Below are 19,360 nucleotides of genomic sequence, written 5' to 3'. Positions count from 1 at the left end.
GCACCTAGTAACACGGAGTATAATCAAGAACGGTGTTTGCTGTTGCTCTCAGTTGAGTTCTATTTTCTGTATGTGCCCATAAAAGCAAAGAAATTCAGTAAGGTTAAGTTAGAAGTTAGACTGATCCATCTTGCTGGAATTAAGTTTCTCAGTGATTTTAAGAACAGTTACACATACACAAAAGAAAAAACTAAAAAAGAGGCAGCATGACAAAAAAACAAGTTTTCTGCCCTATTACATACCATTTTATTCATCATACTTAACAAAGCTAAACCTGTACAAGTTTGTACATTGAAAGAACTGTTCACTAGCTTAAAAAAATGAACAAAACATCAGAAACATTAAATTTATGGTCCCTTTTGCAATTTTTGTGCAGTCAATAGCAAGAGATCAGCCCAAAGCCTCTGAGAGCGCCGGGACACTGTGAACACGGACCACAGCGCCCCCTGGCGGCCCACTCAGTCACCTCAGGGGCCAAAGTCAGATCCCACTATAGAAACGTGAAATTACACCCAGTAGTAAAGAATTAGACGTAAATTAAACAGTAAAGGTAAACTGCATCAAAACTACATATACAGTTAAAGACACAGGTAAACATACATGACTGTTTAATTCAAGATCACATTTTTACATAGGAGAAATATTACATTCCAATCTACCAGTATGGCTTTTTCCATGAACAAGTGGGCGTTTTTGGATTTTGAAAACTAAAACTGTTAGTTGTCTAAGAAAACTAGAAAAAAATTAGTTATGTTAGGAAGAATTACTATCAGAAATGAACGTGAGATTAAACTGAAATTTATAACATCAAGATAGACACCACTGATTTAGTTTTGGAAGACATTTCACCTTCGATTTTATTATTTGTCATAACTGTGGCAGCATATTTCACCTGTGAACTTTCATCTTAGAATACTGGAAAATAAGGTGTCACTTTTTTTATTCAACAGACTGAAATGCACCTGAGCAAAGCAAAATTGAAGTTCAAAGACTAAAGAAAGCATTTAGCTGAACGCAGTTTTGGCTTGTGGACATGCACAAAATTAAAAAAATAAAATAAATAAACAGCTTTTGGCACTTATCCACAGTAAGCTGTAAGATGATTTAATAAGAGACAGCTAATAAAAGTGATCAGCTCACAATGAAACTGTACAAGCCATTAGTTCACATTTAAACAATAAATCTGATTGCAGTTTTGAGCACAAAAACATAACTTAAAATCCTATTTTATTCAAATTTGAAAAACTATATTGATTTTAAGTAGTTTAAATACATTCATTCCCAGTCAAAGTTTTACAGTAACTGATGATTTTCAATCACACACACAACCAAGTTATAAATCCCTGAAACATGGATTTATTATAGGAATACTGATAAAACCTTAACAGAGATACAAATGATACATCACATAGTGTCTTACACCTTAACGGTAAGTACTTGACCACCTTGGATTGGCAGATGCATCACTCCTACTGTTAGACTCTAATACCATCCTCTAGGACCATCTGGTTTAAGTGGAATACATAAGTTTGCAGTTTTCTAAAAAAGTTGATTTTTTTTTTTTTTAAATCACACTATAAAATATTCATCTTCTAACCGGTGTTTCAAAACTTCTGGAAAGATAGTTTCCCAGTTATAATGGGGTCTAAACATACTAAGCAAGGAGAGTCATTGTAGCGAATTTCAGAAATCAGTGCCCCTGCAGAGATTCAGTATACAGCAGTACTTCCCTTGACATTAAGATAATTGGTTCACGTTTATCTGTGCATTTTAGGACCTTAATCTACTAGTAGATCTTGAGACTCTTGAAGTTAATCTCATTCTGGCACTAACTTTCTGTAGGGTAGGACAATTTCCAAATGAAAGGCACTCTGTTATGAGTGAAATCATAATTATCAGCAATGCAAATGGTCAACTTGTAACATATTGAAGAGAACTGCTGTAGCCTACACGAGGTCCAAAATTAAGTACTTCCCTTAAAAAAGGTGGAAAAATATTTAGAACAGCTGTAGTGCATGCGTTTGCATGCACACAGACATTAGCCACTGTACAAGCAGATCTCCCAGTATCTCAACTGCTGTTTGGTTTGGTTCCCCCCCCATGCCTTTTTTTTTTTTTTCCTCCATTTGAGCAGAACCAAGCTTCAACTGCACTATCAGGTGACTTGCAGAACAGCCCATGGACCACCACTGCATTGCTTCCCACAGCAAGAAGGTCTGGAGAGTAAATTGCAAGAGCAGTCCTCTCTAATAGAACAGTAGCATGGGCACACACTACTAGTTTGTCCCACTTCTCATTATTTCTCCTCACACCTTTTCCTTTTTTTCCCCCTCCTTGTAAAAAAAAAAAATTCATCTTGGGAATAAAGCTTTCCTTAAGGATAGGAAAACTCATGCTTGTTAGTCTGAATAAGGGATGTGCAAAACAGGTCATTTCCCTGAGGCAAAGATCTTCAAGTCATGCCTAGCTTACATTGTCTATTCTTATTTCAAGCTGTTGAAGTATTTGGCACAATGAGGCCTTGATCACTGACTGAGTCTCATGGCATTATCACAGTCTACATAATATATTTATATAATAAAGTAGAAGTTACAAATGCTTCATTCTCTCATTCTGTTTTGGTTTCTCACATTTACTCATTAAAATCCCTTTCCTTCTCAACGGTGGCATTGGGCCTCCTGGGCAGGAAGGTAAAGGTTGCCACAAATACTGAGCGCCTGAAAGGGCAATCTCACAGTAGTTATTGGACTCAATACATGGAGTAACAGGGTAAAAATTAATAGCCTATTATATACAGGTCAATGGTAGGTGATTTAATAGTCTCTTCCTGACTTACAGTATGAAGAGCATCCAGGGAGATTAAAAAAAGTCATGTTGTGAATGCTTCCAGTCTAAAACACGTAATAAGCAAAGCTTGAGACCAAGTCTTTCCAGCTTTCCCTTTTAACATATAAATTGCACTTTTCATACAAAGCAATCCAAAGTCTAAATTGTAGTAAAAATTTGAAGCTGCCTTACTGTACCAAAGAGTATCTGTGTTCACCATCAGTGCAGGCAACTAGTTTTCAGCCATTCTGCATGTACAGCCATATGCTTGACACCTTTCTGCTTTAAAAGGGCTTGCCATTAAATGCCATGCCACTGGGTGGGTACTGAACAAAAAAGAAAAAAGAAAAAAGTAAGAGTTTAAGGCCTTTATCTCCACCAGGAGCTGAAAACTGTGGCACAACCCATGACCGATACTTAATATGCAAATTAGCACACTCCCAACCAGGGCTCCAAAAATCAGTCATTCCTTCTAACGTTTGTCACACAAGACAGTCATACCATCAGCAAGCAACAGTGCCAGTTAAGTATTTTTAAGGTCTTCAAAAATTCATAGCAAAGGGCACTTCTGAGAAAGATAATCTTAAAGATTTGGTTTTAAAAATAGACACCACACTCACATTCAAGGGACATTCTTCACTTTTAGGCCTTTGTCACAAATCTGAATCTTTATTGTACTGAAATAAATGCTATAAACATAAGACTCAAAACAAGAACTCCAGCTTTCAGTCTCAGAAGAGGTGTGGTTCAATGCCCATTTCACGTGTAACAAGAAAATTTCCTTAAAAAAGGAAAAAAAATTACTGTAAAGTCTTTCTTAAGAATGAAAATGCAATCCTTTGTTTTTCTCATTAGTTTGTGTACAGGCGGGCACCAAAAAAACTTTTGCATTTTCTTTTGAATTCTTGCTATGACGCTTGACGAACTTTTTGCCATTCAACAAATTCATCCAGAAGTACAGGCCCTGCAAATGGATGAAACTTGGAGTTATATTTGCCAATGTCTTTCAAACATCTCTTAAAGTATGAAGGTTAAAACTACTGGTCTAGGTAACATCCATGCCAATTCTATGATCAAATACTTATTAAGATTCAAAATGATTACAATAATTTCAATGCAAGGGTGGCAAAAAGTGCACAAATAACACTATTTAGAACTATGGAAAAAAGTGTTCCTGACACCTGACAGGTGCACTGAACTGAAAGCACAAAAATAAGGTTACATTGTAAACTGGCCCAACTAGTTCCTTCTTCCTAGAGCTTTGAAAGTTTCACATAATTAGAACACAGACCAAAATGGGATGCCTAATGCAATTCAGTCACAATATGAATGACTGTCAAGTGGAGAGTTGAGCCCCAAGCACCAGAACCTAGGCTACTTCATAGTTAAACTAGAGCTTATTATATATTAGTACAAAATGAGAGTTTGCCATTTATAATTCTATTTGCAAGTCTGTAGTTTCAAGCAGCAAGCAGCTTTGCTAGATCCTGAACTGAATATGACTTGGCTCAGATACACCATCATACCCCGGCATACTACTACAATTAATATCTGCAGTTTGAAGATGAATGGTTATGAGGACAGTTTTACTATGCATTGGTGGAGAAGAAATATTTTACACCTCACAGTATTGGGTCTGTTACAGAAATTTGTTTTATGCAAATTGAAAAGACTGAAATAATAGTTGAATAAGCAAAATGTTACAAATACTTACATGCACCATCTTCATCGTAGTTGCTAAGGTCTGCATGGACAGTTCTGCTGAACTCCAGTACATTGTACCACTGATCCTTGTTCATAACTCTATACTTTGATTGCTACAGAAAATAATTTCAGAACATTAAAACATCAAATGACATTTGGTAACACTGCATCTCATCTCTCTCATTTTATCTTCAATCAGTTCATAACAAACAATTTAATGGGTAACAACAGCTACTATATCCTTGGTTTTCCATTTTTCAAAATACTACACAAGTGGTGTTCCTCAGGGGTTGGTACTGGGACCGGTGCTGTTTAACATCTTCGCTGGTGACATGGACAGTGGGATTGAGTGCACCCTCAGCAAGTTTGCCGACAACACCAAGCTGTGTGGTGGGGTCGACACGCTGGAGGGAAGGGATGTGCCATCCAGAGGGACCTGGACAGGCTGGAGAGGTGGGCCTGTTGTGAACCCTGAAGTTCAACAAGGCCAAGTGCAAGGTCCTGCACATGGTTCGAGGCAATCCCAAGCACAAATACAGGCTGGACAATGAGTGGATTGAGAGCAGCCCTGTGGAGAAGGACTTGGGGGTGTTGGTTGACAAGAAGCTCAACATGACCCAGCAATGAAAGCCAATCACATCCTGGGCTGCGTCAAGAGAAGTGTGGCCAGCAGGTCAAGGGAGGTGATTCTCCTCCTCTACTCTGCTCTCGTTAGACCCCACCTGGAGTACTGTGTCCAGCTCTGGGGCTCTCAACATAAGAAGGACATGGACCTGCTCGAGCAAGTCCAGAGGAGGGCCACAAGGATGATCTGGAGCTGAAGCACCTCTCTAATGAGGACAAGCAGACAGAGTTGGGGTTGCTCAGACTGTGGAAGAGAAGGCTCCAGGGAGATCTTATAGTGGCCTTCCAGTACTTAAAGTGGGCTACAGAAAAGATGAGGAGGGACTCTTTACCAGGGAGTATAATGATAGGATGAGGGGTAATGGTTTTAAACTGAGAGAAGATTTAGATTAGATACAAGGAAGAAATTCTTTCCTGTGAGGGTGGTGAGACAGTGGAACAGGCTGCCCAGAGAAGCTGTGGCTGCCCCCTCCCTGGCAGTGTTCAAGGCCAGGTTGGACAGAGCTTTGAGCAACCTGGTCTAGTGGAAGGTGTCCCAGCCCATGGCAGGGGGGTTGGAACTGGATGATCTTTAATGTCTCTTCCAATCCAAACCATTCTATGATACTATGATTCATGTACTTATTTCATAGTTCTGAAACTACATGAAATGGTTTCTTGGAAGATCAGAGCAAAATTGAAATAGCAGGGAATCAGGAAGTCACCATTCTTAAGCTTCAGAAATTGATAAATTTTCATCTTGCCCTGAAGTGAGGCATACCTAGCTCAGATAAATTTCCAGAATGAACAATTACAAAAATCTTTTCTCCAGGGTACAATACAGTATGATCATAAGGACATCTACTTTGCAATGTTAGTATTGATTTGAAGCCAGGGAATAGTTTCAAGCCTAGCATGCTCCACAACCTACACACATCCACCTTACTAAGTCACTTGCAGCTGAGCTGACCACAATCTTCCAGAGACAGACAGAGCTCAGGGTACCTACATACTGTATCTACACAAAGCAAACTTGAAATTCAGGACAGATGCAGCTGAAAAGACTACTGGGGCTCTATTATTTTCTTTTAAATTTACCTTTATAGTCTAATTAAGATAGAATTTTAGTTGCCTTTGATAAGAGAAGGGGGAGTGAGGCACAGGGAGGGAGAAAAGGATCTGCGATGCATACAAGAACATCACTGTTTCATAAGCATCTTGAGCAAGAGGAGAGCAATGTGGATACATTATTGAGAAAAACAACACAAACCCTGAAATCTTTTCACAGAACAGCCCAACTACTATGCCATAATTCAGAAAGTCAAGGAAACTTGTACCTCCAGGTATTGATAGAATACTGAAAACAGTGGCCAAGTTCTTCCAAGCAGAAGAGCTAACATGGATTTTGCAGTATCAATATCAAGACTTCGCTGGTCTTTATCCTAAGGTTGAATAAAGAAAGCACAAAAACCACTCAAGTACAAGCTCATTGAACAATTAAAACAAAACCCTTCTTTTAACATTCCAGTAGTCTTACCCTTGCAAAATCAAAGGCATATCTGTAGATATTCTTAAAGGATGAAATGTCATTCAATTGTGACCGCAAGAAGTCAAATTTACTCTGTAATTTTTCTGTACAGTCGCACCTTAAAATAAAGAAAACCAAATGACATTAGAAGTTCCAAGCAAAACATCTGGACAATGAAAAAATGCCAGAAAACATAAAAATTTAAAATCACTAAAATGCAATCATCAGATGTATAATAGTAATACTATACAAGTGACTTAAAGAACACTGAACATGCCCAACATTTCCAGCTTACCAAAATGATGAATGCCTAGCTCCTGTAAGCAAGTTTTTTGTAAAATGTATCAGCAACATAGTACAAAGTCTCTGCTTTACTTATCAAAGAGTAGTCTTTTTATGCTATACTCTGCAAGTTATATTCATACCCAGCACTATCATATCTTTCAATCATTATGAAAGTTTGGAGAGAACAGTATTCAGTGTGCACTAAGATGAGAAAATCCAGCTGTAAATAAGGGCTTTATGCTGTATCTCTTTGGAAAAAACCAAACCCTAACCACACACTTCAAGACTATATAATTATGAGTGGCAGGATTGAGCAGGGACTCTGCAAAACATTTGTGTTTTATGACCGACAAATGCAAGCTCTGATAAGCCTGTCACCTGGATTAGTCAGTAGCCATTCAACTGAAAACTCACAGGTTGTATGAGACTGTACAGGTCTGATAGTTGACAGGATAACCCTTCAGCAAAAATAACCTTTTGGCAGAAAAGAAGATCTCCATGTTATTTTATTTGGCAAGGACTTTTCTTTTCAAATAGAAAATGGGTTATATTCACCAAGAATGGCAGAGGAGAACGTAATTTACATATGATAATCCTCCAGGAAAGACTCACTCAAAAGAACAGTTATATTATGTCACATTTTACTCTTATAAAATAACAGCTGCCATGATTCAAAAAAAAAAAAAAGCAAGAATTCCACCTTGCCCTGTATCCTACATGACAGAAGCAGTACTTTCAGAAATGCAGATGTACATAAATACTTCCTTTGGTAATGTGTCCCCTTTCTGGCAGCCTGCCTCTCCAAGAATACATCTGCATCTTTAACTGCTCCTTATGGCCCTGCCTCAGCAGCCCATAGCAAGGGCCCTTCGGGAGTATCGCAGCAGGTCGCTGAGATGCTGTCCTTTGATGCTGTGCTTTGCCCACACCGATACTTCCTGTTCCTCAGGTCTGCCAGCCTGTGCGTGCATGTCTGTCTGTCTGTCCGCCTGCATCTCTCAGTCTGCGACAGGAGAAACGTAGCAATTCCAGCTGATGGAGCTTTTTGTTACTTCTTGTCTCTAGCAGCATCTTCCTAAAGCAGCACTGAGCCCCAGCCAAGATCAGTGCTAAATAAATAAAACTATTAGCCAATTAGGATGTGTGTTCAGATGACAAGAACCAATATATTTTGCAATCAACCACGCATTAATTTGAAAAGGAATCTGGTTAAAAGAGCTTTGGTAGATTTAATATAAAATTAGAGTTTTTTTCTTCAGCCATCTAACTAGTCTATGTATTTTATCATTTAACCCTTAAACCAGTATTATGCTATGCTACAAAGGCATCTCATTTTATATTCATCTCTCTTCTTTCTATGTTCAAATCTTCATACTGCAATAATATTGTCCTCTACATCTGAGGACAAATCCACCTATTTAACACCTAATTAAATGCTCACGTTGTTAAGTAGTTTATATGTCATTAGTACAATAAAATGTGTTTACCACACATTTTGTCAAATATAATTTGACTAAGATTATTTACCATACCATGGATAAACACAGATTTCAGTATGTTTAAATTTCTTACAAAATATTTTAAAAAATTGTTCAGATAATCATAAATTTAAGTACAAAGTAAAACTCCTGTTACTGCATACTGTACTATTGACTAATATTTTAATGCAGAAGTGATTTTCTTGAAAAAGTTGATATGAAAATATGCAATTATTAAGCCTCAAGACTCGAGCTATTGTCAAACTATTTAAAACCAAACAGTCAGAAGGATCCTGCTCAGACAGGCAGGCACCACCCTCTGAAGTCCAATGCAGGGACATATTATCTGTTAAAGCCATTTAAGGCATTTCCACACCCGGCCACTGATTTTCTTCACACGATTGAGGTAAGGAGCTGTCAAACTACTCTTTTATAGAGATACAGCTGCTTGTGTGACTGCACCATAAACAAGATGACTGAGGTCACCCATACCTAACAGTTTGTTTTTTTTCAGTCAGAACAACCTTCTGATTAGCACTACGTGAATTAACACCAAACTCCTGTACAGAGACTAGAAAAAGATGTGATTTCTTGAAGTGCCTTTAATGAAAGATAGCATTAAATAAGGTTACCTCAAGATCAACAAAACTAGACATTAGCTTACTACATTCTCATCACATCCTGACATCAGGATAACAAAACTTAAATTAGCACCACAAAGCAGTCCTATTTTGATTTCTATTGAGGTAGAGTTCATTTGAGGCATAGCTAACATGGACAGAGTAATGATTCAATAACTCCCATGCAGATATTCCAATGTTTCACATTTCATAATTATTTACATATGCTTGTCTTTTACTAAAAAGAAAAATTAGTAAGATGTATATAAACATTAAACCAAAAGCATTTAATGGTAGTATATAAAGTAGCTTGAATGTCTTTTAATCTACAAAAAGAGTTCCCTGCCATCATCCAGCCCTCCAGATGGACAAAAGGAAATGATATCCATGTAGTCCATCCACTCTCTTCAAGCACTGAAACAGGATTTTCTGCAATTTAGGTTCCATGTTATAACTGGAGCATACAGAGGTCCAAGGAAGTAATGGTTTAAGAGAGCAAAGGGTCATCTTTTGCCCCGGCAATGCCATAGTTTTACTATGTCAACTGATTTAGAGTTCTGGAGACCAGAAATTGTTTAGATTCTGGTATACACTGAATGCTATACTGGCATAAAAAAAAGAAATTGTTTACACTATGCTTTGCGTTAGCCTCACAAGCATTAACAGAAGGAAAGGTAATAAGCAAAAAGCTTGTTGGAAAAGCAGCTAATTAGGCTATAATTAAAATCAACCCAAATATGTTGGTTTTACTAATAATTCTACAAACAGCACAAAGTTACAAACCTGATCTCTTGCCTCTCTCCCGTGGCTTCTCTTGTACCTAAAAATGTGAGACCATGACCTTATCTTTCCCTCAGTTGGAATCTAATTTGGCACTCTCCCCTTCACCTGGCCATGCATTTTCAAAAGCTGAGCTTTAATGTAAAATTTGGCTCAAATTCTAAGGTTAAAAAAAAATAGCCAGTGAAGTACTAAGACAATATAGCTGCTTACACCTCACTTCCTTACACATGAAATTCTTTGTATTTACCTAGTTTGAACAATGACTTTTGTGGAGTTTAATAAAATCATGAATCATAATCCTTTTTCCTTCACCTTCATTTCATAACCAAATTTGTAACTACAGTTGATAAATACATGGGTATGCTTCTGCTTTAAGTCAGATACATAAAGTCAAATGCACAATGTTAAGTTATTCACCCTCCAATGGCTTTAAAGGAAATGTAGATAAAAGGTCACTTCCTGAGGGCTATTCATTTAATCCTAAAAATGTGTTAAAACCCGCTGAAATAAATTGCCCAACAGAGGTACTTGTTTCTCTCTGCTGAGTATGAAAAGACTTCCAGGTGATCAACACAGAGTCAGGTACCCAGATTTCATATATATACACACAGGGCAGAATTCACCCTACCAACATGATACAATAGAAACGTCACTTTCACAGCTTAAGTTGTTTATGTCTTACAAGCTACTACTTAGTGTTTGATCCACCTTAATTCTGACAGTGTATACCTTAACACATATTTATTTTTCTCCTCCTCTCTAAAGAACAAACTTCATCAGCATATCACAAGACCACACACAAAAAGAATGTCACTTCAAGATTCCAGCACTCAAATGCCGGCATCTGACTGTAAATTAGATTTAGGTGTCTAAACTTTAGTTGTTGCCATTCACAGAGGTCTAGCCAACCAACCCGCAAGAGCAATTCAGGTGACCAGTCACTAGGTCTTAGGGCAAACTGCCCTAGGCTCCACTACATTGACTAGATCTCCAAAGACTGCAGTAAGTTTAAGAAATCCAGCTCTTGCATATAAACCACACATTTAGGTGTCTTACTTTGTAGCTGAATTCCACCCAACCCTGTTCATGCAATTACCTTATGTGACATTTCACATTTTGAAATAAGGATTCGGTAATTTAACTCTGACTTAGAATACACTCTGGGCTTTTAAAGCATTTTAATGTTGTTTCTTCACGAAAGAAAATTTTAAAATGCTGTGCAAAAATGTAGTAATAGTCTATTGCTTTAAGAGCGTAAAATCCTTCTCCTTCAAAACTTCTGTCAAACCTTTCAAGAGAAGCTGGACTTCCCCATTCCAGATGGAATCTCATAATATGATCCTCCCCTCCCAGTAAGCACAAACAGCACAAGTCTACAGATTTATATTCTCTTTTTAAGCCAAAGAATCTTGAATTCCTTTACGTGAGTGTCACTGCCTCATCCAGCTCCTTAGTCCACAGCCTGCTATTAGACCACAGCCAGGGGAAGCAAAACATAGAGGTTAACAGGATTAGGCTTAGGCAAGTGCTCTGATCACGTCTATTTATACAAAAATGCACAGCAATACCATATTTTCTGTCAAAAACACATTTAGCCTACAGCATGACCAGTTCTGTTCTTAAAAGAAGCAGAAGATTCCTAATCACAGCAGATTATTAGAAACAAAGTCTGTAATATTGGTTTTGAAGAAGTGCTTGATTTCATAAGTCTTTGTGCTTTCAATCTGCTAGACTGGCTAACTCTTGAGAGCTTCCATTTGGGCATAAAAATTAAGTACTTCAGAGAAGTGACCAAATTATACCCATTCACTACATCTAAAAATGTATGTACGCAGAATATAATCTTTGTTGTCCTGAATTTCAGGCAATTTAATCATTCCAGCTCTTACTAAATTTATGAGTTTCTGGTAGTCACAAAACAATTAAGGCATCCATCAGAAGGCTGGTCCCAAATCAAGTAAGATTTGCACAAGAGATTTGGGCTGGCCTCACTCCATAGTCTTGAATAACCAGAGGGTATCTACCCAATACAATTTCCCAAACCAATTCACAACCGATGGGGCAACTGTGCCAACTCCAAGAGTCAGATCAGCCCCCTCTTTCCCACCACGCCATAGCTGTAGGAGTAGTTCCCTGACATTTTTAATATTGATTTCAGTGTCATAACAAGTCACCTGTTAAACATTTATGTATCATAAGTAGTTTCATGAAGAACAAAAAGTGACAACTGAACTAAGCCTCACAAAAAGCTGATCAGTTTCACAAAAGAACGAACCTCTTTAGGGAGGGCATCTCACCAAAAATTCTTATAAAACAGAAGGAACAAGAAGTTTATTTATAAATTGGAAAAGTGTTATGCATCTAATAAATAACACTAAGAACAAAAACTATTATTGATGCAGTCCTCATCTATAAAGCTTAGAAATCAATAAAAACTTTCTAGAATATCAGTGCTGAGCTATGCTTATGAGTATTTCCAGATCTACTTATTTGTGTCTGCTGACTAGCATGGTATTTTAACATTTTGTAAGAAAAAGAAGCCACCAAATCCTGACTTACTAGGGTTAGACAGAACTTTAGCATTTGAGTGAACTCATCAGATGCACAACTTGATGAACAGTAGCTACTGCCAGCTGTTGACCCAGACCAGACCTAAAAGCAAGAGTTTCTGTGTCTTATTGCCAATGTACAAGAAACTGAGGGCAAGAATAATTAAGTTGCTTGTAGAAACATAAAATTAGAACATCCTACTATATATGTAAAAATACTCTTACTGTAATGAGGTCATTCCTTTTAACCATTCTTCCTTGGTAAAAAATCCCATGCTTTCAGCCTCTAGTTTCCAGGCTAAAACTAACATAATAATCTAGGGAGAAAAAGACAAGGGGAGAAAAAGTAGTCAGTATGTAAGAAAAGGCTGATTTCTAGACGTCCAAGAACAAAACTCTGAGCATTCAAACATTCTAGCAATTGTTGTACATGCCTGCACTTTATATTTGTTACCATTTAATAATTCAGCTATGTGCAATCTTTAATTTCATTTTTCTGAAAATGAAATATCAATATTCTGAAAATGAAATTAAAATAATAAACCAAACAAAAAAGTCTCACACACCAGCCACACATAATTGATGTGTTCAGCTGAAATATCTTAGAATAGCTCCTAAAAGCAGGAAGAGATCAACTCTTTGCTTATTGAAGTTAAGAGTTTTACACAGAACTTAATCTTATCCAATATTCTCTTTTAAACTGTTATTAGTATCATGCAAGAAGCCTACATTTTCAGGCTCAACACCGATGTCTTCACAGAACTTTTCCATTCCTTCGGGTCCCACAACTTCATCGGGACCTTCAAAACCAAAAAGAAACCAGATTGAAATTTAAGTAACATTCACTGCTCACATGGGTTACACGCAACAATTAGACTATATTGCATACAGGCTATCTTTAAACACTATTAAGTAGGTTTTATGTTAGAACCATTCTATCAACTGCAATATGGAGACATGTATATTACATATGAAGTGATACTATGAACTAAAAGCAAAAATAAACCAGAACTTTCATGTTGTGCACTACCTCCCCACAACAGCAGTCAAGCTATTTTACTTTGTGTATGTGAGTTTTCAAAAGACTCCATTGGGCTTCCAACTGATATAGCTCAACTCCAGTAACTGTGGTGGTCACTTGTGTTTAAGACAACTTGGGTATCACTACTCTGTGCTGAAGTTACTCTATGAATACTGTTCTTCAGAGAGTTATTTTATCAACAACAAAAAAATTAATTCCATCTGAGCTACTATTACAGATATTACTCTTTCAATGGTGTTAACATTATGAGTTTGTACCAACACAGAAGAGGATGAAACTTCAAATAACGTAAGGTGAGTTTTATGATCCTAAGTAATAAGGAGAGTGATAACAATGAACCAGAAAAATGCTAAGCATGTTAGTCTCATACAAAGCAGAAAAAGATTTATGACTACAATGAAAATAACTTGATCAGGACAACAGTTAGTGTTATGCTGTCACTTTTCCATTTTAACACAAAGGCATCCTCTAAAAAGCAACAAAATAGCGCATTTAAAGACATACAGACACATTCTACAATACGTTGTTTCTCTGAATCAGTCTCTGGTTTTAATTATTTCTGCTAAGCCTGTTCCAAAAATGACACCTCCCGGGCAATCAAATATTATCAGAAGGCCTGTTGACATGTTATTTTGATGTGTCTTGGATCATTATGTTAATATTGCCTTAGTGAATATGAACCCATGCAAAAGGTAAAGGCCTTATCTTCCAAAACAACATGCCATTTTATAATTTTTTGGCAAATTTTGCTGTATACGTAGACAAAACAGTCTTTTTTTTTTTTTTTTTTCTCCTGGACAATACCTGTCTCCAATTAATCTGTATCAGCTGCTGTTACTGTAAGCAGAATTCTTTTTAGGAGTTTGGATAACAGACTTTAAATCAAGTCAATAAAAGCTATTGAGAATGTCTACTTCTACAGGAAAATAAAATGCAGCTAGCATTTAAGAACATGAACCTCTTGAAAAATGTTGCAAAGAGCATTTCATCTAGGTAAGCAAGGCAAAACACTGCCATCTGGTTTTGAGAAGCCCTTACACAGAATGTGTTAAAAAAATTGAAAGTTTAAGTTATGAAGAGAAACACATACAGGGGTTCACTGGTAATGACAAGTATAAACTTGAATCAGTGTTTTTGGCCCAGAAATCATATGTACAATTCATATATGTGTGTGTATATAATTTTCTTTTAATGGAAACATTTAATCTCCTATGGTGTATAATTTCACTGGAACTCTATTTTATGCTAGAAACGTAGCATATTTTGGTTACTGGTTAACTAACAAAATATAGCCTCCTACACTCAGTTCTCAACTCAACAACAAAACCAAAATTTACAGGCCTTAAAAAAGTTAAAAGTATGTGCAGGCACATTATTATCATTTTCCTCAGAAAAGACTCTCTACTCCTAAAGAGTATGCCTCAAACCTAAATTAGAAAGCAGAATACTAGAATTAGGAGTAGTTCATTACTGTGGAAAGACTGCAAGGAAAAATATTAGTTCCGATAAATAAACCAATTGCTGACAGATGAATCATCAGCTCATTTCATACTGCAAACTGGCCATTAATGAGTTTTAATCACCAACTAGTTACGAGGGACTTCAACTAGTGACTAGGCAAGAAAAGAAATTAGTAAGAGTTTACAGATGCTGAATTTCTAACCATATAATTGGTAAATAAATGGCAGTAATAGTCTAATAAGTTCTGCAAAATACACTGCATAGTTACTGAAAGCAACTATTACTTGGATAGCAATTCTGATTTATTTGAAAGAGGCTACATCTAACACTTTTGAATGAAACATTTGTTATTTAGAACATCAAAAATATTAGGACAGATTCTCAGATAGGAAAAACAGCATTAGCACCTATGATTTTATTTCGTAAAATAGAAAACCAAGAGGCTTAAATGATGAACTATTGCATTATCCTTCCAATTTGATTATAAACAAGATCTAGTTAGATAAATAAACTTCCACCTAAACTATCTCTCAATGTCCTGACTTCTACTTGGTCATTTCAAACCAGGAAGTAGAATCATTCAGTATATCCTGGTTCAACGCTGTACTGCCCAACAGCAGTTATTTAATTTTAAAGAACGCCATGGTAAATTATAAAGCACAAAGAAGTAGTCAAAAAAGAACAAATACGGAAAAGGCTATAATAAAAGCTATACTAATTCAAGTGAATGTAATAAGGAAGTGAACATGGACCTATTTTTTATGTCTACATCACCATAAAAAAAGCAAAATGTAAATAATATTTGATGTATTTGCTTGTTTTAAACAAAACCATACAGTTTTAAATATGAATCCATTGGATATTACCTGCATATTCATAAAACCAAGCCAGGCACTTTTTGCTTGAAAAATGTTCTTCTCCGCTTATTACTTTACCAGAGGCTTGTGATCTGCAATAGCTTGTAGAAACACAAGGATGATAGGTGTTATTTTAATATGAGAAATGGGAAATAACTGAAAATTAAATACCAAATTGTTTATTATCAATTCAAACTATTTAAACTGTTTTATGAAGTCAATATACATCAACAATGAAGCTGAATTTGTTAAAGGGCAACTGTCTGTCAGCCTATTTCAACACTGGTTGAAACATAAAATTTCCTTGACATACAGCCCAATTTATCGCAACTATTACTTTCTCCAAAATGCAATAGTACTGTTATCTTGTAGATATTAAACCAAGAAACCCACACACAGATGGTCAAAATATCACTACTCAGTAATTCAAATGCCTTATTATCTACTTATATTTATATATACAGGCATTTAAAGTGAGGTCTCTAATAAGCAGCATGATCTTCAAGAGTGCTGAATATGCACAGATCCCATTTAGGTCAATAGGAGCTGCAGAGTTTGACATATTTAAAAGTCAGGCTATTTATAGTTAAGCATCCAAATTTGGAAAGAAAACTTGGTCAATTTATTTATATTAAACATGTAACTAAGTATCTGTAAATTCTATAGATGTTTGGTACACATACCAGAATAGTAATATGCAATCTATGGTAAGACTAAAACTGCTCAGCACACACAGCTTCCCCCTCACATTGTCTTCATTATGTGACACACAACCCAGTTTGCCTACAAAGTGATCATAATTTATCATTCTTTAAAAGAATACATAGAATAACTGATTTCTTCCCATAAAAACACTGACCACATGAAAGCATCTTTAGTCAGTAAGGAGCTGCAGCACCTTTTCAATGCACACTCCTTTCAAATACAAAGTTACAGACTTTTTGAACAAGCTAAGATTATTTCTAAGAATGAGGTGAAAGTTAATTGTATGAGAGGATTTAAAATTATGCAGCTCCTACACGGCAATTTTAAAATGAAAACGTCAAGTAGGAAAAGAATAGTTCAGTTCTGAGAGCTGGTGAACAACTTTATCTCCTGTGTATCATTTTAAGCTTCACTGGAAGAGAAAGCAACGCTCTCCAAGATGAAGACTTATGTGCTGTAAGATAGAACTGAAGATGTACTACAGACAAGCATCCATTAAACTGCCATTGAAAACACAAGTCACCAGAAAGAAACAAAGCCATATAGTACACTATTGTTCGTTGGTTTTATCTGGTTTAACATATATCCATTTGTAATCAGTGGTTTTATTAAAGAATATTACCAATATATTGCTATATAAGAAGGCTAGGTCAAAAATGCTTGTGTATTTTGTGACCAGCTAGCATGAACTCTCATTTATGTCATAGTTTTGCCCAATGACTACTGGCTTCCTGTAGAGCATTTTTTAAGGAGCTTTCAAAAGATTTTTTTTGAAGTAAAAGAAATTAAGATCATAAAAGTTTGGTCAGCAGCGTTCAAGAAAGATGAACTGAAACTGGAGCAGATGCAGAAAAGAGCAATGATGAGCAAGGAAACTGAAAATCAGTATTACAAACCAGAAGAATTTAGCTTGTTTAATTTCACAAAATAAAGCATGAGAAAGTATAAGCGCTCACTCCAAATATGAGGCAGAACCATGAGGGAGGAGTGTTATATAAAGGATAATGCAGGCACAAGAATGATTATTAACTGGCTATGACTAAATTTATTTTTTATAAGTGATTTATATATATTTTATATATATATATACTGAAACTAAAAGATCATTAATGACTGCAGAAAGCGAGCTCTGGAACAGTTATCCAAAATGAACAGTCATAACAAAATAAGAGCCTGGGTACTTCTAAGCTCAAGTTTGGCCAGCCTATGAGAAATGCCATATGCCACAGTTTCTTGCAATAGCCATTCCCGTAGCGTTGATTTCATAAGTCCTTTGTATTCTTACGTCCTCAGGATGTTTTTCATAACTACTGGTTTACTAACATACTTAACAAATTCTAATAGATTAAGAAGGCATACAGTTACTTTAGGGAAGCCACACTAGAACCTCCTGTGACACCATACTAATGGTTTATCATTCTAATGGTAATTTTCGGGTATCACAGCGTAAGTGGTCTTTTTATAGTACTTAATGAACAAGCTGCTTCAGACTCCTGAATTTATTAGAAAAACCCTTCCTGATTTTGTTTTGGAGTGTCCTGACCTCTCCTTCCATTTCACTGCAAAAAAAAAAAAAAACAAAAAAAAAAAAGAAAAAGAGACGATTTACCGTAGACACTCTGAGCATTGGCAACGGTGAAATGAGGAGAGCTGCCTACCCGAGGCAAACGGTTAGAATGAATGTGGGGACAAACGCTGGAGTTGACCCCACCGGCAGAGCGAAAGGCGAAACCAGCGATGGACGGGAGCGGTTCCGTGGTGTTTCTCCCCCGAGTGGGAACCAGCCAAACGCAGACGCTGCGGCCCGCACCAGCGCTCCCTGCCCCCGGGACCTGCCCGGCGACGCCGCGCCAAGCGCCCGGGCACAGATCCACCGGCACGACCCGGGCAGCGCGGGGAGCCGGCCGGGCCCCGCACCGCCGCCCCGTGCCCACCCCCCCGGGCCCCGCGGCCACCGCACAAAGGGATGCCGCAGCCCAGGGGCACGCGGTGCGGAGCGGAGCCGCCGCACGGCCGGGGCCGCCAGAGCCCCCCCCGGCCACGGAGGAGCGGCCGAGCCCCGCGGCCGCTCGCCCGGGACGTGACAGCCGGCCACAGCCGCCGCCACGGGCCCGGCCCGGCCCCCCCGCACGCCGCTGCCCGCCGGGCGGCGCCGCGCCGCCAGACGGTACCTGCCGAGTTTACATTTCTTGAGGCCGGTGTCGTCCGCCGCTGCAGCCGCCGACCCCGAGGACTTCCTCTTCTTCTTCACCGGCATCGTCCTGCCTCGGGGCGGGGGCCGCCCCGCTGCCGGGGCCCGCAGCCGAGGCTCCCCCGGGCTCACCGCCCCCCCGGCCGCCGCCTCCCGAGACCGGCGCTGAGGTGACGAGGAGCTCCGTCCCGCCCTGCTCCTCCCCGTCCCCCCACCCCCCCGCTCGCCGCGCGGGCAGACGCCGCCGCCACACCGGTCCCAGCAACGGGTGTCGCAGCCGGGGCGGGAGCGGGGAACCGGGCGGTAACGGCTGCTCAGGGAACGGCGAGCGACCCGGACACAGACACCGCCGAGCAGGAAGTGACAGCACCGCCGTGGCCCCGCCCCCCAGCGGGCGGGGCGAGGCTCGCGCCCTTCCCGCCGCGGGGCCGGGTCCCGCCCACGTGGCTCTGCCGGCCGTTGCCGCCGAGCCGCCGCGGGGCCTCAGCCGGTCCGCGAGGGCAGCTCCCGGGGCCGTTTGCTCGGGCGGGTGGCTCTAAGGGCGGCTGATTGTGGCGGGGGCGGAGCGCGAGCGCGCGGAACGGGGGTTGTGCGGCTCTTACGGCGTGTTCACAGCGAAATAAAACGGGACACCGCGAGCCCTTCGTTACCGGGGACTGCGGGGCGGGCGGGGGTGGCCGGGCCAGCAGCCTGGGGGTGGCGGCCGGTGGCGGGGTGAAGGGCCGGCT

At 39.0% G+C, this 19,360-nt stretch overlaps 1 protein-coding gene across 6 annotated transcripts; it reads right to left on the bottom strand.

Moving 5' to 3' along the window:
- Positions 1-591: 591 nt before the first annotated feature.
- On the bottom strand, positions 592-19,022 carry DCUN1D5 (defective in cullin neddylation 1 domain containing 5). 6 transcript variants are annotated; one of them, XR_012622123.1, is made up of 10 exons: positions 18,613-19,022; positions 15,746-15,837; positions 13,106-13,176; positions 12,602-12,693; positions 7,361-7,420; positions 6,671-6,779; positions 6,471-6,575; positions 4,541-4,643; positions 3,447-3,790; positions 592-3,152 (listed from the first exon to the last, which is right to left on the bottom strand). XR_012622123.1 is itself a non-coding variant. In XM_074816181.1 (9 exons), the coding sequence occupies exons 1-9, from the start codon at positions 18,696-18,698 to the stop codon at positions 3,735-3,737; spliced, it is 774 nt and encodes a 257-aa protein (XP_074672282.1). In that variant the 5' UTR covers positions 18,699-19,022; the 3' UTR covers positions 592-3,734. The 6 variants fall into 6 exon arrangements, 5 of the variants coding, with proteins under 5 accessions (XP_074672282.1, XP_074672286.1, XP_074672284.1 ...); XM_074816181.1 differs by having other exon boundaries at positions 592-3,790; XM_074816185.1 differs by having other exon boundaries at positions 592-3,790; positions 18,617-18,630.
- Between the last annotated feature and the right edge of the window lie 338 nt (positions 19,023-19,360).

The sequence above is a fragment of the Strix aluco genome, chromosome 2 (genome assembly GCF_031877795.1).
Source record: "Strix aluco isolate bStrAlu1 chromosome 2, bStrAlu1.hap1, whole genome shotgun sequence".
Taxonomy (NCBI): domain Eukaryota; kingdom Metazoa; phylum Chordata; class Aves; order Strigiformes; family Strigidae; genus Strix; species Strix aluco.
Note: the sequence above shows the minus strand (reverse complement) of the source record. Positions and strands in the feature narration are given on the sequence as shown.